The sequence below is a fragment of the Rhinichthys klamathensis genome, unplaced genomic scaffold (genome assembly GCF_029890125.1).
Source record: "Rhinichthys klamathensis goyatoka isolate OS25496 unplaced genomic scaffold, OSU_Roscu_1.1 h1tg000133l_1, whole genome shotgun sequence".
Taxonomy (NCBI): Eukaryota; Metazoa; Chordata; class Actinopteri; order Cypriniformes; family Leuciscidae; genus Rhinichthys; species Rhinichthys klamathensis.
Window position 1 is genome coordinate 2643736 of NW_026606668.1, and position 21508 is coordinate 2665243.

General features: G+C 38.1%; 2 protein-coding genes across 4 annotated transcripts in view; both read left to right on the forward strand.

The window, feature by feature from the left end:
* Positions 1-8764, forward strand: part of rnf38 (ring finger protein 38) — a 38464-nt gene extending 29700 nt beyond the window's left edge. For 2 of the 3 annotated variants that reach the window (XM_056256834.1, XM_056256835.1), the window contains exons 4-13: positions 82-275; positions 944-1199; positions 2696-2875; positions 3056-3223; positions 3963-4124; positions 5344-5447; positions 5540-5636; positions 5734-5855; positions 6070-6169; positions 7531-8764. In XM_056256834.1, coding sequence (XP_056112809.1) covers positions 82-275; positions 944-1199; positions 2696-2875; positions 3056-3223; positions 3963-4124; positions 5344-5447; positions 5540-5636; positions 5734-5855; positions 6070-6169; positions 7531-7593 — 1446 coding nt within the window. In that variant the 3' untranslated portion in view covers positions 7594-8764. The remainder of the gene's footprint in view (positions 1-81; positions 276-943; positions 1200-2695; positions 2876-3055; positions 3224-3962; positions 4125-5343; positions 5448-5539; positions 5637-5733; positions 5856-6069; positions 6170-7530) is intronic. The other variant, XM_056256836.1, reaches the window with a different exon arrangement.
* Positions 8765-15698: 6934 nt separating this feature from the next.
* limch1a (LIM and calponin homology domains 1a) overlaps positions 15699-21508 on the forward strand; it is a 53348-nt gene continuing 47538 nt past the window's right edge. The window contains exon 1 of the mRNA XM_056256837.1: positions 15699-16177. Coding sequence (XP_056112812.1) covers positions 16070-16177 — 108 coding nt within the window. The 5' untranslated portion in view covers positions 15699-16069. The remainder of the gene's footprint in view (positions 16178-21508) is intronic.

The following is a 21508-nucleotide window of genomic DNA, read 5'->3' on the forward strand; positions in this document are numbered from 1 at the left end:
GTACCAAGAGTAATGATGCAGTTTGATTGGTTTGTAATTGTAGAGGAGTTAATGAGTGATTTACTGTGCTCTGTCCCTCAGACGGAGGATTCTCCTAGTCCGAAGAGACAGCGTCTTTCCCAGCAGTCTGTCTTGGAGTTTACCTCGGCCCCTCCTTCCACACCCTCACCACCAATCAGACCATGGGAGCTTCCGCCCAGTCGCAGGCCACACCCCTATCCCCACCCACACTACCACCCCGAGCGCTGCCACACACCTGCACGGCACAGACGCAGGTATGTTGTGTGTTAGTTGACTGCAAGTACTAATTGCTGTAAGCTCATGCTGTGCTGTGACATTTGTCAGGTTTGTCTGTATAATGCATTGTTTCAAAGCAGTTTCAAAATGGATTGCTGTATTTTGAATTATATCAATTACTGTGCTGGAAAAAGACAAGAATTATGGGCTTTCATTTTAGTTCTTTAGTCCCTCAGTGAGCAATATAAATTCTAGAGCTGGTTATTAGAACTGAATAATGTAATATTTTTTTAATTTATTTAGTGAATGTTAAAGAAGGCTATTTTTGTACAAATAGATATTATTAAATGTATAAATAAACATTCAATACAGCCAGTGGATATATTATATTAAATACTATATCCACTGGCTGTATTGAATGTTTATTTGTTTAATAAAAACTATCTATACAAAATAACCTTCACGTTCACTAAATGTTTTTAAAAAAAAAAACTATTGTGATATGATATGAATGTTAATTAAGGCTGTTGTTTTAAAACACTATTTTTATATAAATAAACATTTAGTGCAGCCAATGGATGTATTATAATATAAACATATTACATTTAGTGAATGTTAATGTTTTTATTTTATTTACAAAATTGTAGGCCTTTTATATAAGCATTCAGTGCAGACATTATAAATAAATGTGACTCTTTCTGTGCAGTCCTCCAGTGCGGCGTCAGCGTGGCCGACGAGAACGCCTGTCACGGCACCATCCCCCTCATGGTTCCCCGGGTGGGGGGCAGGATGAAAACTACCGCCACCCTCCTCACCCACATTCTCTTCATCCCTACGGCCAGCCACCATCCCACCCTCCACCCGGCCTTGATGAGCCCCGGGCCTTTCACCCACCCACGCTCTCGCCGCGGTTATTGCACCCGCCGCAGCAGGGCGCCATGGTGATGGACCTCCATGAGCAGGTTAGAGGGTTGGGGCGGGAGCTCAGTGTTTCTGTGAGATCATAACGGGGCTTAGAGGTGCCCTAATATGGTTTCTAACTGAGAATATTAAGCAGACTATGATATCCTATATCCAGTGTTGGGGAAAGTTACTTTTGAAAAGTAATGCATTACAATATTGCGTTACTCCCTTAAAAAGTAACTAATTGCGCTACTTAGTTACTTTTTTAGAAAAGTAATGCGTTACGTTACTTTTTTTTTTTACCTGGGCTTGTTTTTTTGTTTTGTTTTTATAACAAAAGCTATATTTTAGGCCAAATGTAAAGACCCTTTCACACCAAAATTTAAATAAGCCTCAGGCTGAAGGAAATGCAAATTCACGTGTACAGTAGAGTGTGCAGCTCAAGCAAACCTTTCAGCTGTGCTGCCATTCTGGATAACAGAAGAATAGGATGCACTTACTTTACCAATACATTTTTTTTGTTGCATTTTTGCTTATGGTTTAGCTGAATCATAGAAGGTCAGAAGCAAGTACATTGGTCAATAAAGTGAGATTAAATGCGTAAAAAAGAATGTGTTTTATTTAACATATTTAGTTATTGGAGGTTTGCATAGTATTTTGATTCTGCATTTCACTGATTTCATTCACTGAGGAATATTGAATGTTTTTTTGTGTGCAAGTGAGATGAGTAAATGCACACTCACATTTAGTCTAGAACTACAGTAACATCATGTTTACACAACGCCTCTGCTCTTCGATTTGTCTCAACATGGGGACAAGAGAGCTGTCAGTCAATAAATGGGAAAACTTGCGTTACTTATTTGAAAAAGTAAAGTAACTCAGATATTTTGTTACTTTACTAGTTACTTGAAAAAGTAATCTGATTACGTAACTCAAGTTACTTGTAATGAGTTACCCCCAACACTGCCTATATCATAACTTTTTTGTGTGTGTGACGCGTACCCCCACATCTCTTGGAAATGTGTGCTGTTGTTTTTTCAAATCTCACGTCTGACGCCACTTGTCTCAGTTTCCAGGTCCAAACGATGTCAGATGTCAAAAGCAAACAACAAACAACAAACGGTGCTAATAAACACTCCCGCTATGCTGTAGTACTACCGAAAAATTATGATCATAACCTTTATCTCCATACCGAAATCTCAGATGGCCAGACAGTCATTCATCTTCTATGAATCGTTAAAATATTGGCGACTGGGTCACCGTGAGCCCAGAGACTGTAGTGTGTACACCGTGAGTTTTTAAAAGCTTAGCTTAAATGTATGATTTGAATAAATAGTGCTCATAAACAGCTGTTAAGATTCTCAATTGAAACAAGTAGTGGCTTGGACCCGAATTAACAAGCAGGTACTGATATCATTTAGCATTATCATTATTGAAGTGGCCATTTTTATGATGGTTGATTTTATAATTCAAACTTATTTGGGACGTTTGACAAAAGTAATGACTCTTTGTGTGTATATATATTTATTTTTATTGTTTTTGCATGCGTTTTTAGCTCCCTCAGGGTACGGTGCCGGTATCATATACAGTTTCTCCAGTGCCGCCCCATGGTCTACCCGCTCCCCTCTGCACAGGACAGCATCTCCCAGCATGCTCTTCTCAGCAGCAGGTCCCTGCCTGTTCTGTGGTCTTCAGCGGACAGCAACACTATCCAATCTGTAGCGTACCACCTCCAGTAAGTACATATCAGGGTGTGTAAAGACACAGCATCAATTTTTTGAGCACATTTGATTTGTTTGGATATGCTGCCTCCCAGTGGTAGGAAGTTGTTACATTCCTATTTTAATCCCTCAGGGTGCAATCTCCATTTGGAATGGCCTGAAATAATTTGTCTGCTTGTTTGTTTGACCTGCAGATGTTGCCGGCATGTTCGGTGCAGCATTTGCCAGTGCCGTACGCATTTCCTTCTCTTCTCTCCAGCGATCCACCCTTCCTGCTTCATCCTCCGCATCTGTCACATCATCCGGGCCACCTCCCCACTCCTGGACAGTTCTTACCCTTCCAGACACAACAGTCTCGATCTGTGAGTATGCAATCGCAATGCCCTCACAATGTTTATATTTATATTTTGATGTATTTAAGCTACCATTCAGAATTGTGGGATTTGTGCATCTTTTTGTTTTTGAAAAAATTCTCATGCTCACCAAGGCTACATGTATTTGATCACTTGCAGTAATATTGTGAAATATTATTACAACCTTAAATAGCTGCTTATCTATTTGAATATATTTAAAAATGTAATTTATTCCTGTGATGACAGCTGACTTTTTTAGCATTATTGCTCCAGTCTTCAATGTCCTTAAGAAATCATTCTAATATATTAGAATGATTCGGTGCTCAAGAATTTTTTTTTATTATTATAATTGTTGAAAACAGTTGTGCTGCCTAAACATTTTGTGGAGACCGTGATGATTTGTTTTTCAGGATTCTTTGATCAATATAGAAAGTTCAAAAGAACATTTTATTTATTTAAAATATAACATTTTTGTAACGTTATAAATGTCTTAAGTGTGTTTTTTTCTTTTTAATGCATCCTTGCTGAATAAAAGTGTCAATTTCTTTTTTTTTAAATGACTGACCTAAAAAAAATTGTAAATATTTATATTAATACTTGTATACATATAGTTTTTTTTACTATAGTTCTGCTACACTAACAAAAAAATACATTTTAAAAGTATTTAAAATATTAGTAGTAATGTTTACAGTACACATGTCGACAATCAGAAAATGAATAAATCCTGTTTGTTTGTTTTGGTGAATAGCCGCTGCAAAGGATAGAGAATGAGGTGGAGTTGTTGGGGGATCATCTGTCGGTAGGTGGAGGGTTTAACTATCCTCACTCTGGCCATCCTAGTCCTCTGCCCCCTTCCACCCCACTACAGTTCCTCTCCCATGAACCCCTGCACCAGGAGCTCTTTGGTGTGGTGAGTGATCTTCAAGCTTTATCACCTCAGATCAATAGCTGCTTTAACACTGTCGGGCCAGTGAGAACCAGGGCTAACAACAACGTGCCGTGCGGGGCCAATAACCTCGAGCCGCGAGGCCAAAATCAAGCTACGTATCCACTGTCGGGGCGCTGCACTACCCTAAAACTTGCCCTTAACACTCCATAGATCGACGTCACATTTCACCAGTTGACTGAAAACCAAGCATGACAGAAGCAAACGTTTGGCGTTTACTTAAAGACTTAAGACTCCACCATCAACCAATGATTTATGATAAAAATGTTAAAGGGACAGTAATTTATTAATTTCTGTCAGGAGTGCACATTAATCATTGTACCATATTTATTATTATTGCACACAAAAAGAGACCTACCGTTCCTACTTATTCAGTCGCGCCTGCTTCCATTTGTGTGATCAAATGAATGCATAAAACAACTCCATTAAGGCTTAAGTCCAAAAGCTAAAACATTTAGAAAAATATTGATAAAATATCATGTTTACGTCAAATTTCTTTCGAAAAAAATGAGAATTTTCCCACTAAATGATGCAATCCGAGGAGATTTGAGCAATCTCTCCCATCTCACAATACGGTTATCCTATCAGCCAGAGCAACAGAGGGAGCTCACGAGAACAAAGTTACATGAGTTAACCGGAGCATATCTAATCTATAACATTTGCGGATGCATAAGTACGGTATCAACAAATGCACAGGGAAGAGACCGATAAATACAAGATTATAATCCTATAAGCTTTGTCTAAGTTCTTCAAGCAGTCTGTGGGATTTTCCATATTTGTATTTATTATGACAGTGGTTAGCATAAGTAGCCTTTAGCACCACATATAAATATATTTCTGCCTATATTTAAAACTTCAGTTTTTTTTTCTCTCGCAAATAGCTGGTAGCCTGAAATGAACGCATGGAAAATGAGCAGCAGTGTTGACCCTCTCATAATTCATATAAACTCCGCCTTTGTTCATAACCACTCCTCAAGCCCCAGTTGGCCCGCTTTGGACAGAGGTATTCGGCGGGCCAAAAAACCATGGCCGTTGGCCCAGAGGAAGCCCCGATATTGACAGCGGTAATGCGACCGGACCTGGCACTCACTATAGCACGCACTGTCGCTTGGTTTTGGCCCGACAGTGGAAACGTGGCTAATGCAATCTAAACAATCTAAAAATGGTTTTGTGTTCTTTCCAGCCGTATCCCCACTTCATGCCTCGGAGAATCACAGGCAGACGCTACCGCTCTCAGCAGGCCGTACCTCCGCCTCCATACCACCCAAGTCTGCTGCCCTACTTCCTGTGAGTTACACATGCAAACATACACCAGAGTGTTGTTTTAGAGAAACAATGAGCTGTAGAAAATGTCACTGTTTTTCTCTTTGGTTTTTTTGGTGGTTCAGATCTGTTCTTCCAGTCCAGCCAACAGCAGTGGGTCCCGCCATTAGCTTAGAGCTGGATGTAGATGATGGAGAGGTTGAGAATTATGAGGTGCGAGTCTATTATCATCTCAGGAAACACTTTAGGAATACGTTTTAAGAATACTTTATTCTATTTTACATGTGTATTTGTTCTTATGTTTGACTAGGCTCTGTTAAACCTTGCCGAGCGTCTCGGAGAAGCGAAGCCTAGAGGTTTGACGAAAGCCGATATCGAACAGCTGCCTTCCTACAGATTCAACCCCAGCAACCATCAGTCTGAGCAGACTTTGTGAGTACAATACACAAACTTTAAACTTACTGACTGTTATTTATCTACTTTGTGACCTAAATGGAATATTTGTACTTCTAAAAAGAAAAAAAAGCCTTTTAAAATGCCTAAAATAGACACTTTTTCTTTGATTTGTTTAAAAAAATACATGAACAAAATCGTGATGTTGGAACAAGTTAATTAATAACATTATGTCTTCCCTCTTTCCCTACAGGTGTGTAGTGTGCATGTGCGATTTCGAGTCTCGTCAGCTGTTGAGAGTACTGCCCTGTAATCACGAATTCCATGCCAAGTGTGTCGATAAATGGCTCAAGGTAAGCAAGCATGCTGATTAATTCATTAATTTTATTTATTCATATTATTATTATTATTATTATAAAATAAAAAAATTGTGTTATTGTATTAATTGTTAAATATTTTTTGTTTTATACGGAGCCCCCCCAGTCCCACTTTGTCAAAAAAATGTATTATAACTATCTCGTGGCCTCAAGATAGTATATATTAAAATAATCTAACTCTGATCTAAATCAAGATCAAGATAGTAACTCATGGCCTCAAGATAGTAACTCGTGGCCTCAAGATAGTAACTCGTGGCCTTAAGATAGTAACTCGTGGGCTCAAGATAGTAACTCGTGGCCTCAAGATAGTAACTCGTGGCCTCAAGATAGTTTCTCGTGGCCTCAAGATAGTAACTCGAGTTTTATTATAGTAGATAGTAACTCGTGATAGTAACTCGTATAGTAGATAGTAACTCGTGATAGTAACTCGTGATAGTAACTCGCCTCAAGATAGTAACTCGTGGCCTCAAGATAGTAACTCGTGGCCTCAAGATAGTATCTCGTGGCCTCAAGATAGTATCTCGTGGCCTCAAGATAGTAACTCGTGGCCTCAAGATAGTAACTCGTGGCCTCAAGATAGTAACTCGTGGCCTCAAGATAGTAACTCGTGGCCTCAAGATAGTATCTCGTGGCCTCAAGATAGTATCTCGTGGCCTCAAGATAGTATCTCGTGGCCTCAAGATAGTATCTCGTGGCCTCAAGATAGTATCTCGTGGCCTCAAGATAGTATCTCGTGGCCTCAAGATAGTATCTCGTGGCCTCAAGATAGTATCTCGTGGCCTCAAGATAGTATCTCGTGGCCTCAAGATAGTATCTCGTGGCCTCAAGATAGTATCTCGTGGCCTCAAGATAGTATCTCTATCTTGAGGCCACGAGTTACTTATCTTGAGGCCACGAGATAGTTATAATACATTTTTTTGACAAAGTGGGACTAGGGGGGCTCCGTAGTTTTATTATAGAAGAAATAAAGTTGTTACGTTTTGATTGTGTTTTTTAGCGTTGCAATTTAGATCAGAGTTAGATTATTTTAATATATTGATTGACTGTTTGAGAACACTGTCTTAGGGTGTGGTCACATTTATTGTTGTTCAGCGAATTGTCATTTCAATAGGAATCCACAAAATCGTGAATTTCATGTGTGAGCAAAAGATTTCCCCATGCTGATTTCACAACCGATTCAAGTTGGTCACACGAATTTGCCGCATTGACCAACAGAAAGCTGCTAGTGTGACCGCACCCTCAGGCACATGCAGACTTGCCTAACTACAGCTTTTGCCCAGTTATGATCTATACGTTTCTTAGACCAATTTGACAATCCGTCCTCCTCTGTCTTCTAGGCTAACAGAACCTGTCCTATTTGTCGAGCTGATGCCTCTGAAGTCCAGCGGGATTCCGAGTGACCCTGCTCACCGAACACACACACACACACATACATGCACACCACTAAACACTTCTGTCATTCTCCTACCCTGTTACATTCAATTAACTTCCAAATGCTAAATTACTCCTCACACACAGATGACTGCTGCAAACGATTTTTGAGAACTTTGAATCAAAAACATTGTTTGATATTCATCTATGAATATCCAACTAACTGAGACACACACGCACACACACAAACACACATGTCCCGATGGTTGTTTGATCACTAATTCTTTTGAGTGGAAGTCCAAAGATTATGGTTCATATTATCATTCTGGTTATGTTTTGGTTCTGATATTGTTTTTTTGGTTTTTTAATATATAAATATATATAGTTTAGTTCTCCCCTTTGGGGGTGGGTGTTGGTATGTTGCAGTCTTGTGTGAATGAGTGTGTGTATGTGCACTAACATTCCCGGCTATGTGAGCACACCGTGGTGTGGTGGTCTTTACGAAGGTTAATGTTGTGATCATGGGCTTTTATATTTTACCAACAAATATAGCTATATATAAATATGTATGTATCAATATAGAGGGACAAATTACAAAATTCATAATTTTTTTTAATAGGAAAAAAAATTGTCTTCAAAAAATGGAACAAAAGATTGCATAAGATTCAAATTATATCTATACATAAAAGAGGGGCTTTTGGGTGGGTCTTGCTCAATTATGATTTAGCAGTTTTTATAGAATTGGAAAAATGTGAGGTGTGTGTGCTTTTGTGTGAAAGAGTGTGTGTATTAGAGAATCAGTTGTTTGTTATTTATCCCATATGTGTGGTACAGAACACTGGCTTGTCACTCTCACTTTTATTCTCGTCTGGGATTGGCTGAGGATGTGCACTGACATGACGTTATTGGTTTGGGGGGGCAGTGGAATATTCTCAAAGTTCTTAGATGTATCCTGCTGCAATTTATTTTCTTCAGGTTTTTTTTTTTTTTTTTTTTTGCCACCGGTCACATTTTTCTATAGTATTGCAATTTTCAAAACATAACCATTTAAATATGTATTCCTAATCCATATCCAGTCCTGCAGATTGATTGTGTAGACAAATTACCACTTTTCTCATTAAGCACTTAAGGCACCATAGTGTAATTTATTATTGTTTGATGGCTGCGTAGACCCAGATTAAATCCTGGTATTTGCCTTAAGTGATGATTCACCATCTTTTTAAGCCCAAGCTGAAGTTTAATTTTTGCCTAGGAAATTAGTTGTATGCCAGTTAACCCTGTAGCAGTGTTGCCCACAGTACTCATTAGCTCTAATTTTGAATTTGGGTCATTTGGTTTCGTATGCCTTTCATTTAGTAATCGGGGACTCAAGGGTATGTGTATACATGCCTTTTCGAAGAGGACCGTGGTTATATCGTAGCATTTGGGCTTCTTTAAAAAAAGAAAATGCACAGATTCTGCAGGACAACAGGGAGGGTAACACACACACACAGACCCCTTGTGAATTGTGGCGTTTAAAGTACCTTCCCTTCATTCCCAAAAGGCTCTCCTGGTCTTAGTAAATGGTTTAATTATTTTGTCTTTTCATTTGTCGTTTTGCTCTCTCACTGCCCTCTCTATACAGTTAGCTGTTCTTTTTTTTAAAACAGCCTTCCAGTGCACCCACTCATACAGCCTCCATAAGGCTGTTATAGCCATTCATAGCCATGTGCGTTACTTTATAATGAATGCCTGAGATGCGTCATGAACTAGATGGGTGTTTGTATGTGTATGATTGTTCTGTCATGCATTATCATTATGAATGGATATAACTGCCTCTGTTGTGCATTATGTAGGCTCTATGACTGGTGTAGAAAGTGTCATATGAATTCTGTAATGTAGTCTCAGAGCCTGCAGTGTCTTAATGAGAGATGCCTTTAAAACATTCTCCAGTGTTGTCCGCTTTAGTGTCATAAGTCGAAAAAATCATGGCGACCAGAAAATTATGAATCCTTTATTCTTTTCAAACAACAAATGTGCATTACCTTACTTAACTATTGTCATTCTGTGTTATAGGAGTTTTATTTCTCCCCTGCTTGGTACAATAGCAGTTACCTCAGTTTTACTATTTATGTTTTTTTTTTTTCCTTATTCTTTTGCAAAACCAATAAGAGAGCTTATGAATTCTCTTGCGTTTGTTTATTGGTTGTTTTAATTCTTACCATTAAAAATACAATTGTATCATTTAACATGTTGTAGTTTCATATGTATAATATCTGTAACCAAAATCATTTGAAGGCTTGATATAAAAAAATTTTAACAAACATTTGTACTTTTTTTTTTTTTTTTATGAGATATTACTAGTAATGCTTTTATTGCTTTACTTAGTAGCGCAATTCTTTTTCTTCTTCTCTGACCCCTATTCCCAGTCTTTTGGATTTCAAAGGGTGGCTCAGTAATAAATGTATACTTTTCTCTTCCTTGAACTTTTCTGTTTTTCCATTCTTATCTCCATTCTTCTCATCTCTTTATCTCTGTTGTCTTTATTCTCATGGTTAAAATCTTATGGGTTAAATGAATACTAAACCCCCTAAATGAAAATTGCCATTTACTCTCATCCTCATATTTTTCCACTTCCTGTATGAATTTATACTGTGGAACACAAAAGAAACATTTATAGCAGTATGTCCAAGCTGCAGTTTGCCATACCATTAGAGTGAAATCAGGATTAAAAGACTTGGTATATGGTGCAGGACTTGTGTTTGATTGGTCGACAAAAGCTAAAACTGCTTTATACAGATATTTTAATCCTGCATAAATTTAAGCAGAAGCGAAGATTGCAAAAAGTTTGTGGATTCTCATTAAAGGTGGCTTTGCAGCATTTAATTTACAGCAAACCAAAGTATCTCTGGTTGTGTCTGCAACGTTATTGAAACTTCAAGGGAAGTCTCAACAGTTGGTCAAACCTTGAAATGTCAGGGTTTAGAGAGCAATCCAATCCACTGCATCTCTCTACATGTATTAGCCATTATCTTTATATATATATATATACAAATACAGAACATGTCATTCACACAGTATGGACATACATTGTATGTTTTCTGAATTATATATGTAACTACTTAATCATACTGAATATGCTCTAAATTGTAAAGCGTTTTAAAAACTCATTGATATGATGCTTATTTGAGCTCGATCGGAAAAGTGCATCTTAGACCCTGAACGAAGTTGCACAACAATTTGAGATTTGCAACAATTGATTCTTTCTCTGTGGTAGCAACCTGTGATGCCAAAGCAAAGCCCCCAAACCAACAGCTGTTTATAGTTGCCTACCACTTTTTTCTTCGCAATGTGTCCGGGGCATGTGTCTGTATTGGTGTTGTCCTTGTTCTCTGATGAAGGAAGGAATGTTTGTTTACGGTCACACTAACTATACAACTATACTGTACTATTGCGATAAACATTGAATATTGACTGATGCTGTGACGTTCGTCAGAGTAACCTATGAGATTTGATACAATGATTACTTTTGTGGAAGAAATTTCGCTGGATTTCCAAAAGTTTGGTATCAGGGTTTTTTTGAGGCACTAGCAGGTAACCTTTGGCTTTAAAACGTATGAAATAAAGTGGAAAATAGAATGACTACTACGGTCCGAATGCATAGCCTACAATGTGCTACCTACCTGTCAACATAATAATTTCCATACCTCCACGCACCCTGTTTGCCCAGATATCATGTCATCAGCGCGTTCAGTAGGGTAGGCATATCAGCCTATGAAAAAAAAAAAAAAACCATCAGGCTAGAAGACAATCACCAAGTGCAACACTGCAGCCACTTTTTAAAGTTCTTCCTGTCAGCTCTTCGTCCACAGACTTTTATGCGATTCGCTGGCAATGGGGAAATTAATCTGCAGCAATCAAGTGGTTCAACTATAGAGCACTGTAAATTGTTTACCTTCATTAGTATTATGGTGTAATGTGCTTTAAGACATGAGGTAATTTAACGCTGTCTCGTGACACTTTGCAGAGGCTGCTGTCCGCGTTCATGTGAAGGGAGGGTGGGATCTTATGCTTTCAAGCTTGCTATTGCTACTAGCCTGTCCGAAATTGCCAACCCTACCTTTAAAGCCGCAGTCCGCAGTTTTTTCCTCTTTGTCGCCATCTCTGTTCGAAATCTGCAATTGCAGTTATTCGCAGAATTATCAACTTTACGTGACACGGCAGAGCGCGGATGAACACAATGAGGAGAGTGTTGCTGTCAGTCACCGCGCCGGTGTCGATACTGGCATTCAGAATCACAGATTATTCTTTTTGGAAGTATGACCACATTGACCAGCATAATAATTTTCACCGGAAAATGTCATCTGAACAAGTAAGTAGCATCCACTTTTGTTCTGGTTCTGACATTGCAGTAAATTGCGCTGATTAAATCTAAAAAACTCTGTTTTTGTATTTTAAAACTTTTTTTTCTTGGTTATGTGAACATTAGAGGAAACATTAAGGGAAAGTTCAACTTTATCCTTTTTATAACATTGGTGTTTGGTATTTCATAACAATATCATTAGGCAATACAATATTCATGACAGTAAATGGGTGCAGTAGATTATCCTTCCAGCAGGGGGCGTATGGCAACTAAGAGAAAAAAGGGGACTCGGATCAGGCAAAGCTGGAGTGCAATGACACCTATTGGTCATGCAATATAAGAATATCATATTTTCTGTCCTGGTCCTGGGGACACACAGCACTGCACATTTTGTACGCTTCTCCTATCTGACAGACACACTCGGTTCAGTTCATGGAGAAGCATTATCTTAATCAGGTGTGTTTTTAAATATGGGCAAATATGCAGTGCTGCTGTGGGACCACAAAACAACTGAAAAGCACTTTTCTATAATAGCCTACCTGAAGAAAGCTCCGTCAGCAGTCCTATTCACCTCAATAGCAGTTGCTAATAAATAAATAATTAGATAACAGCAAAACAAAACAAATAAAATCATTATAAAAACCTAAATGCTACTGTTGACTTAGCAACTTAAGTTCATTACCTTATTAAAATGTATTGTATAAGCCTGTCAGGCTCATTTATATTTAAAAGGCCTCACATTTGTTGTTATTTTTAAACTCTTGAAAATTGGAATGTAAACCATCACAAACTATATTGTGGAAGTGGTTGTGGGCAACATTAGCTGGAAAAGGATGCACTTTTTAAACCTCTATTGTCCTCACTGATTCAAGAATTATGTCAACATTAGAAATAAAACTGAGCTGGCCAACTGGTCTTTCAATAATCATATAACATAAGAATTGGTGGCAGGGGGTTTCAAACCCTCTTGACCAACATCAGCTCAAAAAATGGACTTTTCTTTCCCAATTTTTGCCTGAAAAGCTGATGTGCTTTACAAGTTCAATATAGAGGTGGATTTATATGTCAGCCTGTGGCAACTTTTATTCTGCTTAAAAACTCTTGAACGCTGGTGTCTAGCCTTATTATTTCTTCTGCTTCCCTATCCTGAGTTGATTGATCAGCACCATGACTCGTAAGTTGTAAAAAATTATTAAATCGACCTTTGAACTTTTTGGCCTAAAATCTAATTTTTGCTTATGTTTATTTGGCTGCAGATGAGCTGTACTAATATTTATCAAACATTCTGAACAAACCCTTAACATAAAGTATTAAACATCTGAAATTAATTCTGCCTGAACAATAATTGATCGACTTATAATTTCAGAATTAGGAATTCAATAAATCTTTGGGGTTTGCAAATGATATATTTTCTTACATTTATTTGTAGCCTATACTCTTCTTTTTTTTATAAGCTTAAAGCTGCAGTCACATGTATTATTGTTCAGTTTTAATATGAATCCGCACAATCAGGAATTTCCAAAAGATTTACACATGCAATTTCGTATAGCGGGGTTTGGTTGGTAAAGGATTTGATGTGTTAACTAACAGAAAGCTGCTGAAAGTGGCTTCAGTGTGAGCTGCCTCATGCATCAATATTGACAATAGACAATGGATATTTTTTGCCTGACAAAAGTGCAATTTCAAAAGTGGCACACAGGACCATGGTCAGAAATGAACCAGTGCTTGGGGCAAAAATACCAAAGACATTTATAATGTGGGGGGAGGAATATACCAAATATAACTGCATTCTGTAGATTTTTAAACTTGTTATATAATTATTTCATAATCCTTTCTAGGCCATGTATGCCTATTCTAGCAGTGTTTATTGTCTTGTGATGCATACATTATTTATGGCTGGTGCTGGTGTGGTGATTTTAGTTTTTAGGAAACAGCCCTAACTGTTCAGATGTATTTGTTTCAGTTAAATTATTCAAGGGTCAAGTATTTGACAGATTTATATGGTTAGATAAATCCTCATTAACCGTTTAATCCCACCGGTCACAATTGTGACCGCATCTTTTTTTCTTATTTCTGGAAGCTCTAAAAATGTTGTTATTGACTTTGGGGAAGAAATTCAACTTTTAAATGACAAAATAGATTGTCTTGATTAAAATAATCAAGTGTGAAAGGTCAGACCAGATCAGTTTAAATCCTGCTTGCACATCTAGAAGAAGATGTCTTCCTCAAACTACTACAAAAAGTAGTATGTAAAACATCTTAATTAACAGAACTATCATATGTTGTACATATATTCTTTAAAGGGTCTACTACTGATATATTTTGAGAATTATACTCCTGCATATATATTTTGCTCGTAAGACTTGTAAATGTGTTAACGGTCACAATTGTGACGGTATAACAGTATAATAGTGCTTCAATTGAAAACACAGGTATTGGCTGGTATTGGCAATCCTACACTGAACATATGCCACACCTGTGAGGGGGATGGATGATCTCGGCAAAGGAGAAGTGCTCACTAACACAGATTTAGACAGATTTTGAGATTTGTGAACAATATTTGAGAGAAATAGGCCTTTTGTGTACATAGAAAAGGTCTTAGATCTTTGAGTTCAGCTCATGAAAAATGGGGGCAAAAACAAAAGTGTTGCGTTTATAATTTTGTTTAGTATAGTTATCAGTATCCCAGAAACTTTCAATGTGTTGGACCTTCTAGACATACCTAACCCCCCCAGTCATTGAAAGTGACTGTGATAGTGATGGCTTAGATAGGGAGTCCCGTGGGTGAAAGTAGACCAGGTAGACTATTGAATGGCAATGCAAAGGTGAACTCTGGAGGATTAGGCAGATGTTCATGAGAACCAATTGGTGTGCCCTACACATGACCACAAACAACCCTTTCTACAACGTACGGCCCATCCTCAGTGCACTGAATGAGTGCACACACATCTCCCTGAAACTGGCCTAGGACAGGGCTCAAGTGAAGTCATGGTCTTGTCGAACAAGCAGAAGTTCCTCCAGGGTGTAACTTTGTACATGGGAGCCTTTTCAACTGACCAAGCCTCCTTCACGAAATGACAAAACGAGGTATTGGATGTCTTGGAATGAATTGTGTCAATAGGTCTAATTGAAGAATTTGTATGAATTCTGACTATGGCGTTTCCCACCGGTCACTATTGTGACCGAGTATAAAACCTAATATTTCACTAACTTAACCAACATAAAATCAAAAAAGGCATAATGTTTGAGTGTTAGGGAGGTCTAAGGAGTAAAATGCATGTACTCAAGTTGCAAGAAAAAAATTGGGATTAAACGGGTTAAGGTAAAAAATTACTCTGAAAATTAATTCTAGGGGACAAATAGCAATTGCATATTTCAGTTGTTGCTATCAGTCTTTGTCTCTGTACCTCTATACATGGGAAACTTTTAGAAAACTTTTCCCCTAAAACTTTAGAAACTTTTAGAATTGTGAATTTACTTAAATCGTGTGCAGCCATTCAAGCACTGGTATTTTCTTCAGGAAATGCAACTATAGGTTTAGGCTATAGGCCTACTTAATATTAATAAACTATTAATATAATACTTTGAGAGACAGAGAGACAAGAGGGAGAGAGTTGTTGATATAATATAATATAACATAATATAATATAATATAATATAATATAATATAATATAATATAATATAATATAATATAATATAATATAATATATAAAGAGAGAGAGTGGGAGAGATATCTGGCCGTAACTGGAGCGGTAACGGAACTCTATTGTTCTCGTTAAATTCCGTTCCCCCGCGCTCTCGCGCATGCCAGTCTCCCGTTCTCTAGGAGAAGAGACAGGGAGGCTGATGCGCTCGCCTTGCTGCCCCTAACGCATTGGCTCAACGTAGACCTCTGGTGTTTTTTTAGTTGATATTTTTAGCATCGGAGGTCGGTCGTATTGCATCGAGCGTGGTAGTTCGTGCAGTTCATCTGCAGTGCTGCTGAGCGCTGGAGAACCGCAGTGTGTTGCGCCGTGAACGCTCGAGCTCAGCATATTGAAGAACGTGTCCGCTTATTACGGCGAATGATCTGAAGTAAACACACAGGTCTGTTTGCGGAGCGCTGGATATCGCATCTAGGCTTTCAGTGGCCTCTTGCTAAGACGCTTTTTTGGGGGGTGAAATGGCCAGTCCTGGAAACGATTCGGCTTCAAATGCCCAGCTGGATCAGGGTGAATCTGCAGACGCTACCCCTGAACCAGCGTTTCAAGAAGCTCAGAAATGGATCGAGGTGAGTCTGCTGCACATATATGCGCACAGAAGTAAAGTAAACATTTCTTTCGCATCATTTTAATATTTGCTTCGACACTCATATAAAGAGGTTGCATTACGCTCTGAAGAGCTTATAAATATTGCACCGTTACCTGTTGTGAGTGCGCGAGCGTGTGTATCGTGTTTGGTTACAACAGCGGGCATTGGAGCCCAACAACGCGGGGATCATGTGCGCGGGATTCGGGTGCTGTAATCGGACTAGCGAGGCTTTGATGGCTCACCGAATTTTTCACTCACATGACAACCATCAGCCTCTTTAAATTTGTTGCCAGATTTGTCACTGTAGGTCACCTATCCATGAATGGACACTATTCGATACAAAACAGGACTCATTAAAAAAATATGCAGATACAGAAGGATGCACTCATATTCTGCGAACGGACACGTCCCCTTTATAAGCGATTCCAGTTGTTGTGGACGCCAAAGACACGCCCACTTGTCCTCTACAGACCACGCCCCTTTTCTAAGCGAGCGCAGTCGTCATGGCAGCGCACAGGCTCAATCAAACAGTTTGTTTACGGAGCATTTGTGGCATATACACTTATACACTAGTATACACTACTACGTGGCCTTCGTTTTATTTGACCTGATTAACTGTCAAGTGTAGCCTAACATGTGAATGCAGAACTACTTCATCCCCAGAGATGTTAAAGGTTTTAGATGTAGGTCTTGGTATTAATATTATGACCTATTTTAGGGGTCGAGGATTGGATAGGGAGCATCCTCACGTCACTGATCTAGATTTGAGTTTGAGTCGTGTGCATTAGATCAGGGGTTTTCAATCTTTTTAGATTGACCTCCAAATATGATCATCCTCACCTCATGTGTGGGACCCCCCCCCATCCTAAAATTGTAAAGGAATCTATATAACTTCTTGTATAAAGACCCTATTTATACTGTGAACAATTATTATAAATATTTCTATTTTATTAAATATAAATGTCTAAATTATGTAAATATGTATAAAATATTATTTGGGAAATATTTCGTTTTTTTAGGTTACATTATTACGTTTTTTTCTACTCATTATACTACTGTATTGTTGGATGTATTATGTAATTATTTTAATAAAATGTTTTTTTTTTTTTTTTTTTTATCTTATTTTTAATACCTATTTATTCTCAATTTTTTGTAGATAAATTGGGACCATCGGTATTTCCTTATGATGTTGGAATGTAGGCCTATGTGTTTCTTTGTTAGGTGTGTGTGATTACATTTAACAAATCCCACCAAAAGTGGTCTGTGTATACCATGCCATAACCCGTTCACGCTTTCTTCGGTCTGCTTTGCTAGCTATATGTCGATTTATCTGTCTTTTTTGTTCATGTGTTTCACTGGTAGGCCTATGTCAGTCACACGTTTTAGGACGATCAGTATAAATAGACAGGCTGAAATAGCCTAGCACCCTGCTGCTCGCAAATAGTTTCAACTGAATTGGCACAGAGAGAGACATGGTTCTGTCTCCTGCTAAAAATGCTCGTTCCTTAGTGAGTCACTGAAAGAGCTAGAAAATTACTGACCAAAGCATATGGTAGACTGAAACATGAACAGCAGACTGCGGTACAAATATTCAGACATGCTCTCTTGAGGCACATTCATAGAGTGAGCCTCTATTTATTGGTCAACGGAGATTGCGTTCTTGATAGTCGATGTCAATATTTAGAAAGCATGTTGGCCGATGAACAATATATATATATAATATTGATATATAAGCTGCATAATGTGACAAAAATGGCTGAAGTCAAGCAAACCCTTATTTTGCACAATATTGCTCAAAATTCACAAAAACATTGATGATCAGTAAGAAATAAGAAATTCCAAGATAATTAAATATTGTAAAATGTTTAAAATGCATTTTTCAAGTTCTTAGAAATGTTATCTTTGTATTATTTAATTAAAGTTGCAGTCCGCAGTTTTTCCTCTTTGTCGCCATCTCTGTTCGAAATCTGTCATTGCAGTTATTCGTGGAATTATCAACTTTACGTGAGTTGTACTTCGACACTGCACAGCGCGGATGAACACAATGTTTGAGGAGACTGTGCAGCTGTCAGTCACCGTGCTGGGGTGGATACTGGCATTCAGAATCACAGATTATTCTTTTTGGAAGTATGACCAACATAATAATTTTCACTGGAAAATGTCATCTGAACAAGTAAGGCACATCCACTTTTGTTCTGGTTCTGACATTGCAGTAAATCGCGCTGATTAAATCTAAAAATCGCTTATCATATCACGCAAAACAGTGAAAATTATATTTTGTTCTCAAATTGTTAATGTTAACAATGTCAGGATTGCGTGACTACATGTAATGTCCTTCCGATATGTATCCTTGTTTTCGCATGGGTCCGGTTGCAGTCTCTTTTTTTCTGTAGCCACTCCGAAGTCCGAACGAAGTCTTTTGCATTTTACAGCGGGTGAATCTGTTGTCACTGGTGATTGTCGTTTGAACCTTTCTGGATCCGCCATCAAATTGATAAGTTAAATTATATCAAGTGCTGTGAGAAAAGGCTATAAATCTCCACCTCCAACATCCTCACACTCATAGCCTACTAGCCGAGACTCCTTCTTAATGTGTACAGATGTGACGTAATGACGCAAAGACATGCTCGAATCTCCCGTGGAAATCCACCAGTACCACTGGAATTAAAAACATTATTACAAGCTTACCGCTTTGAATCGAGCTAAGGCAAGCAGATAGTTTTGAACACTGGCTGGTTATGTATTTTCTCAATTATGTATTTTGGATAATTTTAACCCCAAAAAAGCTACGGACTGCAGCTTTAAACTCTATGATGTTTATAAATCTAAATGTTGTTTATACAAATGATGTTTATACATCTAAATGTTTATAAAAGTAATTGAATTATTATTGATTATTTTCAAACTGAAAGTGTTGTTATTAATATTATTATTATTTTTCTATTCATGAATGAATAATTCAATAGGTTCACAGCCTGTTCTAATCTGGCCATGCCATAAAATGGTTAAAATATCTGATTTATAAAAAAAAAAAAAAATTGATGACCATGACAAACAGTCAAGAGTTTTTTCAGTGTTTTCCTCTTAATTATATAATTTCCTGTTTTTTTTTCTTCTTCAGGTTGGTTGTACCACATGACTTTGATTTGGTGGCTAAACGTTTTCCATAATAGTTTATTATTATTAAATAATTTACAATAATTTGCCAAAAATCAACAGCTTAATTGATCTACCCATATATCGGTCTGGCACTTCTTATCTGTATATAAGGATTGTTTTCAGACAAGAGTATTGTATGTCCTGCAGTCTTTGTTTTGAGGAGACCTCAACACCTCTCATAGGGCTCATAGGCGTGTGCTGGATGGGCCATGTGACACTGTACGGAAATTGTATGAGGAAACCCTCCCAGTGCACCTGTCAGTGGCTAGAGACGGACAGCAGCAACCACATCACATTACAGAAAGTCCTTCTCTGCCTTGGCCTATCATATTTCAAGTGCCATGGAGTTCCTCTCCCATTGACTATCAGCTTTCAGAGCACTTCTCTCTTTCTCTGCCTGTTTCTTTCCATCCTACCATTTGACCGCCACAGTCATAGAGTCACCATGGAGACCCTACGGTATAGTCCATGTCTCGTTGAATGCTTTTCAACTTTTGCTCAACTTTGAGTGCATCTTTCTGGCAGATCAAGAGTATGAGGTCAAGTGTGTGTGAGTGAAAGAGCTGCTACATTTGAGTACAGATGGCTCTGTCATTTGACCTCATAAAGCCAGCTGTCACAGCTGTGCAGTCACACACACGGACATACGGATTAAATGATACAGCTTACACCGTGAGAGAGATTTGGGCTGTCTACACTATTCACATTCATTTAATACAGTCCTCTCAGGAACACAGGGACTGAAATCACAGACTAAAAATGAGCTCTCCATTATTCCATTGGCTATGGTTTGCTTTCAAGTATTCAGGATCACCACACTAAGAGACACTATAAGCCAAATGACCTTCAGTCCTACTGTTTCTGTGTAAAATCAGCGTTGCCAACTTTTGAGTTCAGCTTGGAGTGAGAATTAGGGAGGGGGGGTTGGGTTATTGACACAAACTTCATGATTTGATTCATAAGCTTGCAATTCGATTTCAGTTTGACATCGATTCATTTAGATATCGATTCAATTATAATTATATATATAAACAGTCTGTTTCATGAATCTTTGTGGCTTATTAATTTTTTTTTTTTTTTAATTTGACATCATAGCTTGCGCTGTGTTCATGTTGTGTGCAAGAAACACTGACTCTTACAACATGGTGACTCTAACTTTTTGATGCATTTACACGCATTTTAGTCTCAACTCGGCGGTAATGTAGTGATACTTGTGTTACAGTACATTACCAGGACTGTTTCTGATTTGTACTGGTCTCTGATTAGCTTTTGATGAAGACACATTAATCCAATGCTCTCATCTCCAACACAATGTTCATGTTGTGCAAATGAGTCTTCTAGCTTATGTAAAGAAATTCAATTCTTTGTTTCCAGCATCAAAAGCTCTCCAGCTTCACCACCCACCCTTGAGAGCAAACACAATCCTCATGTATTTTGCAATCATTCAAACGCAGTGTTATATAACGCTGATTTTACTCATCTTGGAAAAAGCAGTCTTCCTGGTCGAGGAATAATCTGCAAGAGTCCATGGAACATTTAGCATAACTCCCATAATTCACTGCTGCGCTATATAGGAGAGGAGAAGAGATATATAAAGATATGGAAGAAATATTATGAGTTGTACGCTATTCTGATTTCAGCCACTGACAGTATGTGTGGCTGTCTCTGTCTGTATTTGTGTGTGAGTATGTGTGTGGTAGTTTTGGCTTCTGACCTCAAAAATGCTGCTGGTGTGGCTACATTTTGTTAGCAGTTGGTCCAGCTCTTTTTCTTTATGATATGACATTTTTAGTATGTAGTTAGTATATGGGAAACACTAATGTCAAACAAAACTGGGCTTCTTGGATTGTGTGGCACAAGACACTGTAATATCACAAAGTGGATTTGTTTACAGATTGACCAACGCTGCGTGAATCAGAGTAATGCACTGCATGGTCCATTTGAATTCAACACAGAATTCTTTATTTCAGGCCTCGGTGCAAACTCGAAATTGTTTTAACAAGATTAAACATTGTAAACAAGTACAACAGGAGAAAGCTGTGCCATGTGCAGACATAAGGCTTTTCAATCCACACATTTACTGTAGTAACACAAACTGTATTTATGGCTTTTGTTTGCAAGAGTTTATGAAAGGAAAACTCAGTCCCACTAT